Source organism: Chionomys nivalis, chromosome 6 (genome assembly GCF_950005125.1).
Source record: "Chionomys nivalis chromosome 6, mChiNiv1.1, whole genome shotgun sequence".
NCBI lineage: Eukaryota > Metazoa > Chordata > Mammalia > Rodentia > Cricetidae > Chionomys > Chionomys nivalis.
The window spans coordinates 22,033,243-22,049,048 of NC_080091.1; the positions used below are offsets into that span (position 1 = coordinate 22,033,243).

Sequence of the window (15,806 nt, forward strand, 5' to 3'; positions counted from 1 at the left end):
TGTACACACACATGCAGTCAAGACACTCATACACATTAAGATAAAATAAATAAACATCTCCTTTACATTGTAAGAGAAAAGAAATTCCTGGATCATAAATTTGTATTTACTTCAGTAGACATGGAATATTCCACCAAATAAGACAGTACAGCGATGGGAATCAGTTCATACCTCTTGGCATCACAAGAGTAGAGTGGTAGGCAGGTTGATTAGAAGGTCATTGGCCCCCTGAACGGAAGAGTGAAAATGCTAGGGTAAATTAAGGTAGTGTTGAAAATAGAAAGAGAATGGAATTGTGGTGATCCAAATAAGCAGTTTTGTTAGTGGATTGATGGTAGTGTGAAGGCAACAGATGGAGGAGCCAACTTTGTGACTTCTACTTTGGTCTGGATGATTTAAGGGCAGGAAGTGTAGTCTGGATGATGATTTCAGTTTTAGACAAAAAAAAAAGTGAGTTGAGGTAATTTGAGTATTGAGGTATAAAAGATCTAGAATTGGTAAAGAAGACAAGTCTGGAGCTGGCGATGCTAAGATTTGGATGAGAGGTACATATTTGAGACATAACAATAAGAAGAGCCTAGGAGACAATGGCTCAGTTGGTAAGGTGCTTGACACCAAGCTTGAGGACCTGTATAGTAGAAGGAGAGAACCAGGTTCTGTAAATTGTCTTCTGACATCTAACATCTGCATGTGACCTCTTATGGAAACTATTGTTACTATTAGTGAGATTGGTGAGGGACTACATAAAGAGGAAAAATGGTCTGGAGACAGTCTTTAGGGAACTCGGCAGGAGAAAGGGGAGCCAATTGTGGAGACTAAGACATGACACAAAGGTAAGTCAGGATGTCAGATACTTCTGAGTAGTGGAGCCCAAGGAATTTGAAGGACAGGAGAACCTGGTTAGCTTGAATTGGTGTGCGTAATCAGTATATATTTCAATGTAAAAACAATGGCTACACTGTTTTTTCCAGTTGTGATTACCTTCTTGGAATTTTATTTTTGTTGTTTAATTTGAAGACTTGGGAGGCACAGGTGGGTAGGTTTCTGAGTTCGAGGCCAGCCTATTCTACATAGTGAGTTCTAGTACAGCCAGAGCTATGTAGAGAGACCCTGTCCAAGAAAAAAAAGACAACTGTGGGCTATCAGTATCTGTGGACTTCCAATGAAGGTTGAGACTAATGAGATGGGAGACTAAATAAATGAGTGGTGAGGCAGACTGGGGGATCGTCACCTTTTTTGCTCATGCTTTCTGCCTTAGGCTTTTTGCTGGGTTTCTGAATGTCCCATTATGTCATCCCCACCCCTTCACCTCCCTCATAGGTAGACTTTTCTTTCCTACCTGCTAGTTCCCAAAGAACCAACACAGAGATGTAATATTAATTATAAATGCTTGGCTAATAGCTTATGCTTATTACTGACTAGCTCTTACAACATAAATTAACCCATATTTCTTATCTACCCTCTGCCACGTGGCAGTTCCTTCTTTCAGCACAGCGTGTTGTGACTCCCAAGACTCTACCTTTCTTCTTCCCAGCATCCTCCTAGTCTGGGTCTCACACAATCTTTTCCTGCCCAGCTTTTGGCCAGTTATCTTCTTCCTTAAACCAATCACAGCAACATATGTTCATATAGGGTAAAGGAATGTTCTACATTTCTCCCTTTTTGTCCAATTAAAAAAGGAAGGTTTTAACTTTAGTGTAGTAAAATTAGATATAACAAAACAATTACTAAGTAAGAATTACAGAGAAAATAATATTTATCTTATCTTTGTGAGTCTAAAGTTTTATACCTAATTTACCTTTTTAACCGAGGAAAACTTTAAGTCTAATTATTTAGTCTTTAACTCCATCAGAGACCCCAGAAGTGTGAAGTATTACCTAACAACAAGGACATCTGGTTGCCTGGACAGTCATCTTCAGGTCTTTTGTAACAGTGAGTCATCTACCTTTGACCTACAGGCATAGAATATCTGGCAGACATTCTGATAAGCGGAGATTTCTAAAGGACTGCCATACCTTGTCTTAGCTAAGTTTAGCAGTCATTTTCTTTTGCATCCTGCTGGTCCAGTTTGGACAGCAGTTGAGGCAAGGGCAGTTTCTTTGCTCAGATGGCTAACTTTTGCCATAAAGAAAATAAACTTCGTATGAAGGTTCTTTGATGCCCATCATCTCTGAAGTAAATTGGTGCTGCTGGTAGCAGATGTGTCTCACTGTCAAGAAAAAGCTTATTAAAACATTTTAAATTCCATATTTTGTAGGACTTTGAAGTGTTTGAAGACAATCTTTTTTATTTTTATTTTTTATTTATTTATTTTTTAATTTTTTTATTGAAAAAAAATTTTCCCACTTCCTCCTCGCCTCCCATTTCCCTCCCCCTCCTCCCGCCCCCTCCCCCTCCCCCCACTCCTCTTCTCCTCCCTCTCCAGTCCCAAGAGCAGTCAGGGTTCCCTGCCCTGTGGAAAGTCCAAGGTCCACCCCCCCTCCATCCAGGTCTAGAAAGGTGACCATCCAAACTGTCTAGGCTCCCACAAAGTCAGAACATGAAGTAGGATCAAAACCCTGTGCCATCTCCTTGGCCTCTCGTCAGCTCTCATTGTCCACCATGTTCAGAGAGTCCAGTTTTTTTTTTTTATAGTAGACAGAGATTTATTGATTTTTCTCTTATTTATTTATTTTATTTTTTTATTGAAAAAAAAATTTTCCGCCTCCTCCCCGCCTCCCATTTCCCTCCCCATCCTCCCGCCCCTCTCCCCCTCCCCCCACTCCTCTTCTCCTCCCTCTCCAGTCCCAGGAGCAGTCAGAGTTCCCTGCCCTGTGGAAAGTCCAAGGTCCTCCACCCTCCATCCAGGTCTAGGAAGGTGAACATCCAAACTGTCTAGGCTCCCACAAAGCCAGAACCTGAAGTAGGATCAAAACCCCGTGCCATTGTCCTTGGCCTCTTGTCAGCTCTCATTGTCCGCCATGTTCAGAGAGTCTGGGTTTATCCCATGCTTTTTCAGTCACAGTCCAGCTGGCCTTGGTGAGCTCCCAATAGATCGGCCCCACTGTCTCAGTGGGTGGGTGCACCCCTCGTGGTCCTGACTTCGTTGTTCATGTTCTCCCTCCTTCTGCTCCTCATTAGGACCTTGGGAGCTCAGTCCGGTGCTCCAGTGTGGGTCTCTGTCTCTATCTCCATCCATTGCTAGTTGAAGGTTCTATGGTGATATGCAAGATATTCATCAGTATGGCTATAGGATAGGTTCATTTCAGGTTCCCTATCCTCAGGTGCCCAAGGAACTAACTGGGGACATTGCCCTGGGCATCTGGTAGCCACTCCAAGTTCAAGTCTCTTGCCAACCCTTAGGTGACTCCCTTAACTAAGATATGAGTTTCCCTGCTCCCCTATCCAACCTTCCTATATCCCCAATCATCCCGTTTCCCCAAGTTCCCCTCATCCTCTCCTTCACACTTTTCTCTCTCCATCCCACCTTACCCCCATCCCCCCCACCCCCAAGATTCCAATTTTTTGCCCAGCAATCTTGTCTATTTCCCATAGCCCCATAGCTGGGAGGATAACTATATGTTTTTCCTTGGGTTTACCCTCTTGTTTAGCTTCTTTAGGATCACAAATTATAGACTCAGTGGCCACTATCCATGGCTAGAAACCAATTATAAGTGAGTACATCCCATGATCTTCTTTTTGGGTCTGGGTTACCTCACTCAGGATAGTATTTTCTATTTCCATCCATTTGCATGCAAAATTCGAGAAGTCATTGTTTTTTACTGCAGAGTAGTACTCTAATGTGTATATATTCCACACTTCCTTCGTCCATTCTTCCATTGAAGGATATCTAGGTTGCTTCCAGGTTCTGGCTATTACAAATAATGCTGCTATGAACATAGTTGAACAAATTCTTTTGTCATATGATAGGGCATCTTTTGGGTATATTCCCAAGAGTGGTATTGTTGGGTCCAGGGGTAGGTTGATCCCAATTTTTCTGAGAAACTGCCACACTGATTTCCAAAGTGGTTGCACAAGTTTGCAGTCCCACCAGCAATGGATGAGGGTTCCCCTTTCTCCACAACCTCTCCAGCAAAGGCTATCCTTGGTGTTTTTGATTTTAGCCATTCTGACAGGTGTAAGATGATATCTCAAAGTTGTTTTGATTTGCATTTCTCTGATCGCTAAGGAGGTTGAGCATGACCTTAAGTATCTTTTAGCTATTTGAGCTTCCTCTGTTGAGAATTCTCTGTTCAGTTCAGTGCCCCATTTTTTAATTGGGTTAATTATCATTTTAAAGTCTTAATCTAAATATATGTTTATGATCTTAAAAACACACTTAACATGACTATCAAGATGACTATTAATGTGTATTTAATTATACATTACATTTTTGAGTTACATAAAAACAATACTCCAAACAAGAGTAGAAACATACAGTATACCAAAATTAACTTTAAATTTGTATTAATAAACCAAAATCCATACCATTGTAAAATACTTTGAGACTAATAGTTTTTTTGGATTAAAGTAGATTCAATAATCTATTCTTTTTTCTATAATTTCTATATCATATCCCCATTTTTTCTTTTAGAAAGGGATCTTTGAATTTAACTCTTTGTTTACCTTTTTTCCTGACTATGACCAATAACGGCTTGTAACTAACCACCCTTAAATGGTAAGAAATATCCATAATCCATCTTTTGGGAATGTGGGTGTTGTTTTTTCTAGACTGCTACCTGTTGCCTGGGGGCACTGACGTCTTTGGAGGAATCTTTAGAAAATCGGGATATTGTTAAGTCTTGGCTGAAGTATTCTGTGAGGCTGGATCATCTCAGCCAGTATCCTAGAAGCTGTATCTGGATGCTGGATCACCTGAGCCATCCATTTTTATTGGCATCTGGTCCCCTGACTCAGAAAAATGCATAGGCTTTCAAAGGTAACCTGCATATCTGCATTAATACAAGAATAGACTGCATTGTACACAAGTCAACCACAGATAATTTTGTTTTGTATTTGAACAGATAAAATATACATCATGTGTCTTGTAGTTCTTCTAGGTTTATTTCTTTATGTTTGTAGTCAGGATCTTCAGGGGGTCTTCCCCCATCAAACCTGATCTATATCAACCTGAAACGAATCCATAGCCTCTCATCTCCTGTGGAAATAAAAGCATAACCTCTTCCCCAAAGTAACATACCTTTTTGCTTCCATTTTGAAGTAAAAAAATTTTAAAAATATATAGGTTCGTTTAACTTAGCAGTTTCCATTATCCACTGTTTCTTAGCAGTTATCACTGGTTTATTAGCAGTCAAAAAATTTAAAGACAACATAACATACAGGATCCAGACTTTCTTTTGTGTATTTTCCATCATTACATGACTTTTTTCTTCTATATTACTTTATTCCCTTATTAAATACTTTACCATGATTCTAAAACTAGGTATTTTTATGACTGTTTATACCCTGTTTTCTTTTCTCTCCTAAGTCTTTGTACATTTTTGAACACACTGTTACCCATTTAGAGATTTATTTCCATCTGGATCTGTCTTACTGAGCATCTGTAACTTTTTTTGTCTGCATGAGCAAAACCCCAAACCCACCATGCAGTGCACCAGCAGAGCCCACATATCAGGCAACAACTAAGAGATGTCTTTGTGTACCACAGCCCATGTGAGAGACTGCAGAAATATGTCATGCTGGCAGCTGACATGTCTTGGCAGCATGAGAGACATGAGACTAAGAAGCCGTGTGTGGCTCCATTTGTGTGTGTGTGTGTATGTATTTAGAACCTTTTGAAAGCTTTCTCATGTCTTAGTGGATGTTTGTGCACCACATTGGAACGCCATTTTTAGGCAGACTTTTCCCCACCCACTAGTTCCCAAATAATGGACATGGAGACTTAATATTAATTATAAATGCTTGGCTGATAGCTTGTGCTTTTCATTAACTAACTCTTAAAACTTAATCCATATTTCTTATCTGTCCTCTGCCACATAGTGGTACCTTGTTTCAACATGGCATGTTTATCTCCTGCTTCCTCTGCATCTCACTTGCGGCTCCTGAGACTCCACCCTTCTTATTCCCAGCATCCTCCTAGTCTGGGTCTCACACACAATCTCTTCCTGCCCAGCTTTTGGCCAGTCATCTTCTTTCTTAAACCAATCACAGCAACGTACATTCACACAGTGTAAAGAAATATTCCACACACACACCCCTGCCTTCTGCACCTGGATAGTGGAAAGTTCATAATGTTGAAATTTTAGTTCTTGTGAATAAGGAAGAACTAGATTATAGTAGGAAGTGGGGCTGAGAAAAACTGCTTGGACTGTATGACATTTACTAAAAGTATAATGAAACCAGCCAAATAATTCTAGTAAGTTCTAGTAAGCCCAGTTTTGTGTGATGAGGAGCAATTCTGTTGGTTAGATATGTAGACTTTGGAGGAGGGTGATAGTTAAGAATTTTTATTCTAAAATTTAACGAAAGCCTGACTAGAGGAAAATGAATAGGATGTATTGATTTACTGTAGTGGGATGGAGCTCAGGACAGAAAAGCAAAACAAAAAACCCTTGCTTTGTAGGCCCCAGCATCTGCCTGCACTGTGACCTTGGGGAAGGCATCAAACTATTTCAACCTCAGATTCCTCCAGAAAGTGAGGAGAGTAGAAGAGTAGATTCATTGTTCTCTCTTTCTCTCATCTTTAAAAATGTTTTGGTGTAGGAGTGTGGTAATGAAGTGTTTGATTGCTAACTTACTTTCTGTCTGAAGTAGTAGAGGATTAGTTCTCTTTGGTAGAAAGTGGGAAGAGAAGAAACCATCTTTATGAGGTTGGGAATCTTGCATTATTCCAGGGATTCTTCATTGACCTTCCCTTAGAAAACAGTTGTCATTGCCAGAAGTGTAACCTGGTAGTGTTAAGTCCTAGAAAAATTCTTCAGTCTGTTCCTTACCTTCCAGAAATTCCAGACCTTCCTTTAAAAATTTGGGATGAATAAATAACTGGAAAGAAAAACAGGTTTTAGCTCTGTGCCTTCTGGTCTACACTGAAGCATAAAAGATCACTGCTCTTGCTGAACCAACCATTCTTCCATCCTTTTAGTTTAATTTTTAAATAAGATCTCCCTATGAAATTCAAGCTGTCTTCAAACTTGTACTCTTCCTGCCTAGCCTTTTGAGTATTGGGGTTTCAGGTGTGTGACACCATATCCAGCTATTCTGTATATCCTTTACTTCATAAAGCCATCCTTATTCCTTAATCATTAAAAATATAAGTTTATAGTAGTAGCACATTGTCAGGGGAGTGAAACTCCAGCAGAATGGGGTAGAAGAGGGTAATGTGCTTGTTACCCTCTTCTTACCTTGTAGAAGCTGATTATATTCGAAACTAGGATAGAAAGAGTACAGATTGTTCCCTCTGAGCATTTAGTGCTTAACAAAGGATGCTCTTATAACTCAAATTTGAATCTGTGTTTGATATTTTTGAGGATATGTCTACAGGTTGGACTTACTAAAGTTGGTAGAAATCTAATAACATCTTTGAACCAGCCTTTCCTACTTGGCTTAATAGGGAGGATACTGACATGATCTGTTCTTTTTATTTTCACCGTAAGCCTTATAAGTTAATTGGTCGTCTCTTCTAGAGAGGGAACCTTTGAAGTTGTTTTAATTTCCTTCATTTAGCTAAATCTCAAGTAGCCCCTTCGTTATATTTGAGCTTCACATTTACACTTAGCTTTAGCTCAAGTTGGCATTTGCCCAGAGCATAAGTTAAATGTTTCATTCACTGTTTTCTAGGGATGTGACTGTCATATTTAATTTCAGGGAGAAATGGCAGTCTATAAATAACTTCTGAGTCTGATAATTCTTTTTTTAAAAAAATTATTGTATATTTATTTCAGGATCTGTTCAAACTGATCTGTGGAACAGAACAAAACAGTTCCTGTTTTTTTTTTTAATGCATGCCTTTTTCTTCCTCTGTATTAAGAGTCTTCTAAATTATTTGTCAACTGTTGTGAGAATTGAATTTGGTAGATTTTCTTATTTCTCTTTGCTTTTGATTGTGGGTGCATATTACCTGCTGCTTTAAGTTTTTTTCGCCTTGATTTCTCAGCAATAATGAACTGTAATCTGGAATTGTAAACTAACATAAACCCTTTCTCCCCTTGAGGTTGCTTTTTGCCAAGCTGATTTATCAAAGCAGCAGAAATGAAACAAGAACACCCTGTCGGGCAAGAAACTTAGTCCTGTCTGACTAAAGTTATCTCCGGGATTGTGAGAACATGCTACCCTATTCCCAAGAAATTTTTTGGGCTTTAGTTTTCACCAACAAAAGTAACTTTAGAACTGAGCAGTGTGTACTATTGCTGATTTTCAGGCAATGTGTGGGTTCTGACCCTTTGTCTGGAAACTTAATCTCTGCTAGCTAAAGTAACTCAGGATCTAGGTTCCCAGTCCTTTCTACTTGTTGATTTGATTCTCAGGTATTTTCTTGGAGAAAATTTATGCCAAGCCTTAAAAAACCAAAACAACAACAAAACAAAACAAAAAAAATGAGTTAATTTGTTCCCCAGTTTTCTGCCACTATGATCTATTTGCTTTTCTGGTTCATCAAACCAAAACTGCTTTGCACTTTTTCCCTTCATTTAGTAAAGACAGTCCTATCTAACATAGGTTTAATTCCACAAGTAAAAAGATTTCCTTTGAAGATTAGCTCCAAAGGCCCACCAAGCCTATTTATATTTTTAAGTTGAAATGCAATTTGGGGACAGAAGGGGTAATTGAGACTGTTTTCCTAGTAGGGTAGCCTGGCCTTGAACTCACAGGTTCATCAGTTTCTGCCTTCTAAGTGCCGGGCTTAAAGGAGTACACCACCATCTCCAGCAAAATTTGTGGGGTGGGTGGATTTGTTTGTTTTAGACTTGGGATTGAACCCAGGTCTTCAGACATACTAGGCACACACTGTACCACTGACCTACACCCACCCTCATAGGAATAGAAACAAAAAAGCCAAAACTATTCATATAAGTAACTCTCTTCTCTGAACGCAGTATTTGTCTGTCGTCTGTCTTGTCTGTCTGTTTTTCCCCTCTTCTTTCTCTTTCTTCAGTCCCTCCCCCCCCCCAGCTTTTTAGGAAAGAGGCCTAAGTTGCCTTAAATGGCTTAAAAATACTCATAATAGGGAATAACATTTCAATATTTTTATGACTTTATCCTGATAGAAAGCCACAGTGTGGCCGTTAGATACAACCCAGCTAAGTATGATTACGACTCAAAACATTGGAATACAAACCAGTGTTTCTGAACATTTTGGGATAGATGGCAGGAGACTGGAGGGAGGATACGCTGATGATCTGGTCTCTGAGAATGGAGGAGAGGGATGTTTCTCAGTACTTGTCTCTACTTTGTATCTCTTGGATTACACGTGCCATGATTCAACATTAACGATTAAAAAAACATTAATTTTTGAAAAAGATGATTATTTACTATATACTGTCTGGCCCCAATACAAAGTTGGTGAAGGAAAATTTTGGCTGAAGTATAAAAGATTACCCGCAAATACCATCCTACAGCTACACCTATTTTCTAGAAATCAAAGGAGGTTCTCTAATGTGCCCAGTGTACCGGCCTCTACCACTCTCTAACAAGATTGGAGGCTATGAAAAGAAAACTAAACTCTATAGGACACTCTGGAAGTAAAGTTTCCTGCAATCTATCCATTCTTCTGCTTATAGCCCTCCCCCTAGAAACAATGTTCAATTATTAGGGCAATTAAAATTCATTCTCCCTTTTCAACCAAAGGCCCTTAACATCAAAAGGAAAACTAGAAAGCTTTATTGGGAGCCCCCAGACATCACCGTCAACTGGTACACGGAGGACACATTTGAAGTCCGTTTTCTGACTTGGTTCTGTTTGTTTTGGGGGGACTTCCAAAAAGCCTAATTTTTTTCCTTGTGTCCTAACAGGCCTTCCTGTTACCTTCCCAAATGGGGAAAGTTTTTCCTTACTCTAGGTTTACTCCATTTTTAGTGCCCAGAGATTATCCCTAAAATGTAACCAAATAACTATAGGAGCCTGAGAACTTTGGATAACACAGAGCCTCAGGCTCCACAGACCCAGCTGTTGAGCCCTGCCTTCTCAGTGTGAATCACACTCTCACGTGACCTTTCAGGGTTAAAGGTACTGAAGACGGAGTGACAAGAGACACGTTTACAGATTTCCCAAGTCAAATTTGTTCACTCTAAAGACAGAGACAGAAACTTCTATGTTTATTCATGTTTTACCGTATGCGTTTATCTTTGTTTTCACGTAATTGTATGTCATTTTATGTTAAGACAACATGAAACTCAGTCCACCCTCAAAATTTCCCACAGTAATTGAGTAAAATACTTGAGGCAATTTAAATAATACCAACAAACAATAGTTTTCAAAATACCTAGATAAGCTTACTCATTCTCATTGTGTATGATAAAATGGCTATGTTTTTATTTTAATAACTAAATCGTATTTTAAGGTAAATTTTAACATAACATTAAAAGACAAAAGCCATTGCCTATCTACTTGTGATCTCATCTTTCAAAAACAGGCTTTTCAAGTTTCTTATCATTTAAGTTTTAAAGAAAGAAGAAAGAACTGTACAGAAACCAATCTGTTGGTTCCTGCTCAGTCTACTTAAGACTTTATCAGGCTAGGCTTCATGTCTTTAAACTAAAAGCTTATATGCCTTATTTATATTAAGAGTAATATCTTTAAAAGTACAGATTTAGATTAAGGATGGATATAAAAGATGATATGATTAGCAGTCTTAACTTACAGATAATGAAAAAACCTTTGGTGTTTGTAAAACTATATCTGATTATTAGGGCATATGTGTGTCTACGTGTGCTGTGATTTTATAATGTTTACATAATACCAGACTGGTTTATAATTAAGTAAGTGGTCATGTTAATTAAAACTGTCAACTTAGCCCATATTCATTTTAATTAATAAGGTAAGATTTTAAAACAAAAAGACAGATACACTGTCTGGGTTGAAATGTTACTTGGTTGGTCCCTCTCTCAGCTCTGGTCCTGTAAGCAGTCTAAAGATTACTAGAAAGTAAAGTAGCTTTTAGGGCATGAGGCTTCTGTACCACGGTTTAACTTCTCCTCATGGACAGTTGCCCTCGTTTGGACATTTACCCTCTAGGCTCTGTTATTCCTCAATTAAAATTGAGAAAATTACTCAGCACTTTTCTTTCAGGTTGTTTTCTTTCTTTCTCTTTGTTTGTTTGTTGTTGTTGTTCTGAGACAAAGTTTCTCCTTGTAGCCCTGGCTGTTCTTGAACTCACAGAGATACACTTGACTCTGCCTCCAAGTACTGAAATTAAAGGCATTCGCTACCACTGACCTGCTTTTAGCTTTAAGTTTATATATATATATTTTTTGAAAAAATTTAAAATCACATATATATTTATTTTTTCAAAATAAATTTAATAGTTTATACTAATCATGCTAGGCTTCTAAATAAGAAATTGAGACTTAGCCAGGCAGTGGTGGCACACGTTTTAATCCCAGCACTTGAGAGGCAGAGGCAGGAGGATTTCAGTGAGTTCAAGGCCAGGCTGGTCTACAAATCAAGTTCCAGGACAGCCAGGACTGTTACACAGAGAAACCCTGTCTTGGGAGAAAATAATTAGAGTCTTAAATCTGGTTTACTTGAAAAATATGTTTTTGCCAAGTAACAACTAAATTTTAAAGCAAGGTTTGTTTTTCAGCACTTGGTAAGTGACCTTATGGGTGTTGTTTAGTAAGCGTACTTGTAAACTGATGCTAAACAGAGAGACTAAAGGGGCAGGCAGAATTTTAACCCCTGCCCCCGTGCATCTGCATTCCATGGAATGATGGACACTCTGACCTACAGCTCTGGTGACCCATCTGTTGTGTTGATTCAGAGATTGGACTCAACCAGTTTATATTCTATGAACAGGAAGGCCAACACAGGAAACTTTGTCCAGTGCTTCCAAGAGAAAGCACACAGTCAGCAAGACCTTTACCCATAGCAGCTAATAACATAGATAAAGAAAATTAAAGGAGCCCAGTGCTCCTCCCAAGTCCCAAGTTATCCCTGTGGACCTCATCCTTGTGTGGTCTTAACAGTAGAAAAAGAAAAAGTTAATTTGGGGCTATTTACATTTGCTTACAAATACCCAATGGAAAAGTAGAAACAAAAAAAAAATTAGTGGTAATAATACAAAACTAGACTTTAAAAGAGACAGTAGTTCAGGTCTTATATAGACCTTCCTGTTAAATCCTGTGTATGGGCTACTAGAATGCCAGGTAGCGTTGACTTTAGCTGTAATACAAAGATAACTTCTATTTATATGAATCTTTTAGGTATATTTTTGTAAGTCTATCATAAATAGTTGTAACTTTATTCCATAATTTAATTTTCTTCATTATTTTTCTTTTTACTCTGTTGGTACTCAGTGTTCATACTGTTTTCCTTTTAATCTGTTTCACAATTAGATTCTTTATTGACGTTATTCTTTTGTATCTCACCATATTCTCAATGTATAACTATCAGTGTAGTTTTATTTTAAATAATCCAAGGGAGTCACACCCCCTAAGAACAGGCTACAAAAGATAGCTCTTGTTGAACAAGATTCTCATGTGACTTTACTGGCTCTTTCCCTTGCTGGGGGCATCAGTTGGCATAATCATGTTGCTCAGACTTAAACTCTGTATGTTAATCATATAAAATTTGTATCTTCTATGATATGTGGCAATTTCAACTAAACTCCTGTGAAATGATGATTGCAGTTAAACTTATAAGAATGAATGTTTTACTTGCATGTGTGTAGTAAGTGCATCCTGTGTGTGCCTGGTGCGTGCAGAGGTCAGAAGAGGGTGTCAGATCCCCTGGAACTGGAGTTAACAGTTGCAGTTGCCATGTGGGAGTTGGGAACTGAACTCAGATCATCTTTATGAGCAGTAAGTGTTTTTAGTCATTGAGCCATCTCTCCAGTTCCTCCCCATTCTTTTTTTATGATTTCATGCATTTATACAATGTATTGTGATTATATTTAGTCCCCATTACCCTCGGGTATTCCCCTATTTCCCTCAGAACCCCTTTTTCCCACCTAGTTCCCCAGTGGCTGTATTAGAGAAATGACTTACCCTCCCCCAGTAACCATTAATAGTCACTAGGTTCTCAGAGCAGGCATCTCCCTGTCCATGGTAGGAAGTTAGAGGGCCCAGTCTTGTGCATGTGTGTGTGTTCATGGTTGCAGCAGTAATACTAAGATAGCAGCATTTTATGACACTCTCCATCCTCTGGCTCTTCAGTTCCTTCCACCCTCTCTTTTGTGATGTTCTGTAGGCCTTGGGAGGGGAAGTGTGAATGGAGATGTCTCATTTAGTGCTGAGTGCACATCAGTCACTTAGTCCCAGCTCCTTAATTAGATAGAGGTTTTTTTCTTTCTGTTCTTTTTTTTTTTTTCACTAACCATCATCCTCCACAAAAAGGAGCTGCATTTTCTAGGGCTGAGACTTAAATGTGTCTGTGAGTATAAACATAATTATTGAGAAGCCAGTTTGACAATATGTTCACACAGGGAAACAATGTTAGTGTTTTCTTGTTGGGGCCAGGCTTCTGACCAGGTTTACACTGTCAGGTGTGTACTCCCTCCCTTGGAGGCAGACCTCAAATGCAATCACAAAGCAGTTGATTATCTTCAAAGTAGTCAGACCACTATTGTCCCAGTGGATATATCTTACTTGATGAGTTAGTGGTGTGCATTATTTTGCTGAGTGAGACTATTAATGTATTTCCCCCCAGCCTGCATAACACCTTCTGGCACCATGGACACTGCCCAATGGGTAGAGAGTTTTCAGATCAGTTCTATCTTCATTTCTGTGTGTCCTGTAATAAAGAATCTTGTGTGGTATCTTCAGCAACAGTCTCTTACCATCTAGTTCCGGGGGGGGGGGGGGCAATCAAGAGCAATGGCAGTAGTCTATTCCTTGGGTGGGGTTGGGGGGCTTAGAGCTCTTTGGCCAGCAACTTATAGGAAGATGTTCTGCACCTGATACTGAGTTCTTGTTTAAAAACTTTATGACATCTGGAAGTTCCATGCTCTAGAGAAATCATTCATTTATTTTTAGTTTATAAAGTAGTAGATTTTTATGTGTCTTTTAAAAAGTTTTAAAAACCTTCCCCTTGCTGACTAATTTTTTAAAAAAGAGTATAGTAATTTTTTTTACTGATAATCTTTTTACCACTTATTCACTGATAAGTCTTTTTATAGGCATCTTTCTGTATTTGCGTTCTATAGGAACAGAACTGATAGAGTGAATATATATTGAATGAATGTTATATGTATTTAATTATATAATAAAACTGTATTTACCTATAATATATAATATAACATGTAAATTATATATTGTGCCTTAATTCTATATTACATATGCTATATACTATATAATATATGTGATGTTTATGTTTTATGCAATATATAACTCAAATGTTTTATACATACATATATATGTGTATATATATATATGTGTGTGTGTGTGTGTACTAGAATGGCTTACAGGCTGCGATCCAGCTATTTCAACGTGGCTGTATCCCATGTTGAGTTTGAGAATCCGGTCATTGTTTCTAGTCTGTGGGAGTGGATGACTCTCAGCTGGTCTTCAGTATACTCTAGAATCCCGAAGGAATAGGTTCTAATGCCTGTGAAAGAATGAATTTGCCAGTGAGGGTGATGGCAAGCAAGCAAAGAGCAATACCTTTCTTCTTCCATGTCCTTGAGGCAGTAAGCAGAAGGTGTGGTCCAGATTGAAGGCGGATCTTCCCACTCAGAAACTACAGATCCTAATCGGGTCTTCCCATTTCAGATGATTTGATTAAGTAGGATCTCTCACAAGTGTACCCCAGCCATTCGGGTTTTAGTTAAGCCAGATGTTGTCGGGTTGACAGCCAAGAACAGTCACTACACTTTGTTTAGCATACTTCCATTTTGTTAAAAAGCAAAGGCCGGCAAGTCTTCACCTTAACTAATCTAGAAATAACACAATTCATAAGTCTCCTTGTTGCTGACTGATTTTAATCAGTGCTTTTTTTTTTTTTAAGACCTTAGCAAAGCGATGTCTCAAGATGGTGCTTCTCAGTTCCAAGAAGTCATTCTCCAAGAACTAGAATTATCTGTGAAGAAAGAATTAGAAAAAATACTCACAACAGCAACCTCACATGAGTTTGAGGTAAGGACTTGAAAGTGTCTTTTGTTTTGTGTGTCCCCATACTCAGTTGATGCCAGTGTTGATTTTCCAGCCTGAAGTAAGCTTGGGATGTAACACCAGAAAGTTAGCCTTGTTAACAGCCAAGGACCTTTAACATTCGCTAACAGTAAAACTACTTTTTTTTTAAGCTGAGGAAATTCCTAAGTCACCAAAGCGTTTGGACAGAATTATACTTTGTGTTTTAATATTATTGGGTAGAGAAGTGGTTACTGTGATTAGTAGGATCTGTGAGGAGTTCCTCTGTCACCATGTACTCTTCATGCCTGCTTCCCAAAGCCAGCCTATCAGAACTGTGCTCCTGGGACAGCTATCATAGGAGTTCCCCAGGACTGAGAAGCTTTACTTTTCTTTACATTATCTTTTATCTTTCAATTTCAGTTTGTACTTCATTTTTTTTTCATGTTTTGAGGTTATGTTTTATTCCTTTTTTGTTCTTTTGGGGTAATTTATTTGTACTCAGAGGTAGAAAAAAATAGTGGTATGTGATAGGGAACATGTTGAAATTCCTAGGAACCAAACACTGTCTAGTTACGTGATAACTGACTG

General features: G+C 38.6%; 1 protein-coding gene across 2 annotated transcripts in view; it reads left to right on the top strand.

The window, feature by feature from the left end:
• Positions 1 to 15,806, top strand: part of Ugp2 (UDP-glucose pyrophosphorylase 2) — a 54,612-nt gene that overhangs the window by 8,471 nt on the left and 30,335 nt on the right. For both annotated transcript variants that reach the window (XM_057771249.1, XM_057771248.1), the window contains exon 2: positions 15,094 to 15,221. In XM_057771249.1, coding sequence (XP_057627232.1) covers positions 15,108 to 15,221 — 114 coding nt within the window. In that variant the 5' untranslated portion in view covers positions 15,094 to 15,107. The remainder of the gene's footprint in view (positions 1 to 15,093; positions 15,222 to 15,806) is intronic.